Source organism: Lucilia cuprina, chromosome 6 (genome assembly GCF_022045245.1).
Source record: "Lucilia cuprina isolate Lc7/37 chromosome 6, ASM2204524v1, whole genome shotgun sequence".
NCBI lineage: Eukaryota > Metazoa > Arthropoda > Insecta > Diptera > Calliphoridae > Lucilia > Lucilia cuprina.
In genome coordinates, this window is record NC_060954.1 from 3,180,882 (window position 1) to 3,182,363 (window position 1,482).

Here is a 1,482-nt window from a genome sequence, read left to right on the forward strand (position 1 = left end):
GATGACTATTTTCGTATAGAAAGTGTCATCGAAGGTTTTTGTAAAGAAAATGTAATCATATCGATGTAAGTTTTTGTATACATAATGTAATCGTATAGGTGTATGTTTTTGTATAAAATATCTCATCGTATCGATGTATATTTTCCTATTGAAAATTACATTGAAAATATAATTAAATCGATGTCGGTTTATGTATAGGACATTACATCGAATCGACAACTCTTTTCGTTAGAAAACAAACACTTTATTGACTTTAATTTATTGACTTTTACTTTATTGACTTTAATTTCTGTTAAAATATTTCCTTTTTGAGGAATTACTATTATCATTATAAAACTCTATAATACCAGCTAAAATAAAGCGAATCCTTTTATCTATAATCCATAATGACTGAAATAAATATTCACCACTAGGCCAGGGTATATTATCAGCAAAAGGTATTTGCTTAGAACTTTTAAAATAAACATCATGCTGAAACGATTTTTAAAATAGTTAAAATAATTTTTGGAAAAGAAAAAAAGAAAAATTTCTTCTTACATCATAGGGACAAGAATGATTTGCATTCATATAACGTTTATAGATATCATAGAAACGTTTTAAGACACGATTTTTCTGCTGTTCTTTCATAAATTTACAAACATCATAGGTGCCGTTGAATTTCAAAGGTACTGTAAAGGTTTTAAGTTGAAATTGTAATTGCAGCAGACAATTGGTTATGGGACGTTGGGGAAAAAGTTTTAAAACTAAATGAAACTCCTCGATATTGTGGGTGTTTGTTATGTAATCACATTTATCTAAAATGAAAAATTCCTCATCCATTAGACGACACTTGAGATCTTTTAGTATAACACCCTTTTCGACAAGAACTCCCGCTAGGTAATACAGAAGGATAATTAAAATTAAGAAATATTTGTTTAACATTATTAAGGTTTCGAAGTTAAACATAGACTGTTGAATGCATAACTTTTTAAGAGAATTTAAAATCAAATGTTTTTAAATTGTTTTGTTTATAATGTATAGATAATTTTTTTAATTAAAACAGCTATTTAAATTGTGGCAAAAATTGGCCGTAAATATTTGCAAATGTATATTTATATTGGTAGAGTTTAAAAGTTTTTATCAATTTTTGACAGATTTTCTTATTTCCCCTTAATGATGGAAATACTTTTACAATATGTTTAAGTTTTTTTAACTTTTCTTAACTTATATCTGTAGACTAATGTATCTGTCTGTGTTTCTCTATATAAACTGTGTAATAAATTTAATGCTTCTAGTCATTCTAGTAAACTATTAAATTTAATAGTTTTTTTAGTTTTTTTTTAAAAATTTGCACATTTTGCAAATTGTTGCTTCAATAACGTAAAAAAAATAAACATTATTTTTATGAGCGTATAATCAATATTTGCTTGCACTTCTTATGACTAAACTACATAAATATGATCAAGATTAACTGTCTAGATATTGAAGGTAAGAACTGATATT

At 25.6% G+C, this 1,482-nt stretch overlaps 1 protein-coding gene across 1 annotated transcript; it reads right to left on the bottom strand.

Annotated features, from left to right (window-relative positions):
* Positions 1 to 267: 267 nt before the first annotated feature.
* LOC124420999 lies at positions 268 to 1,019 on the bottom strand. Its single transcript, XM_046955638.1, has 2 exons — positions 538 to 1,019; positions 268 to 471 (listed from the first exon to the last, which is right to left on the bottom strand). Exons 1-2 carry the CDS (start codon positions 943 to 945, stop codon positions 283 to 285), a joined length of 597 nt encoding a protein of 198 aa, XP_046811594.1. The 5' UTR covers positions 946 to 1,019; the 3' UTR covers positions 268 to 282.
* Positions 1,020 to 1,482: the final 463 nt, after the last annotated feature.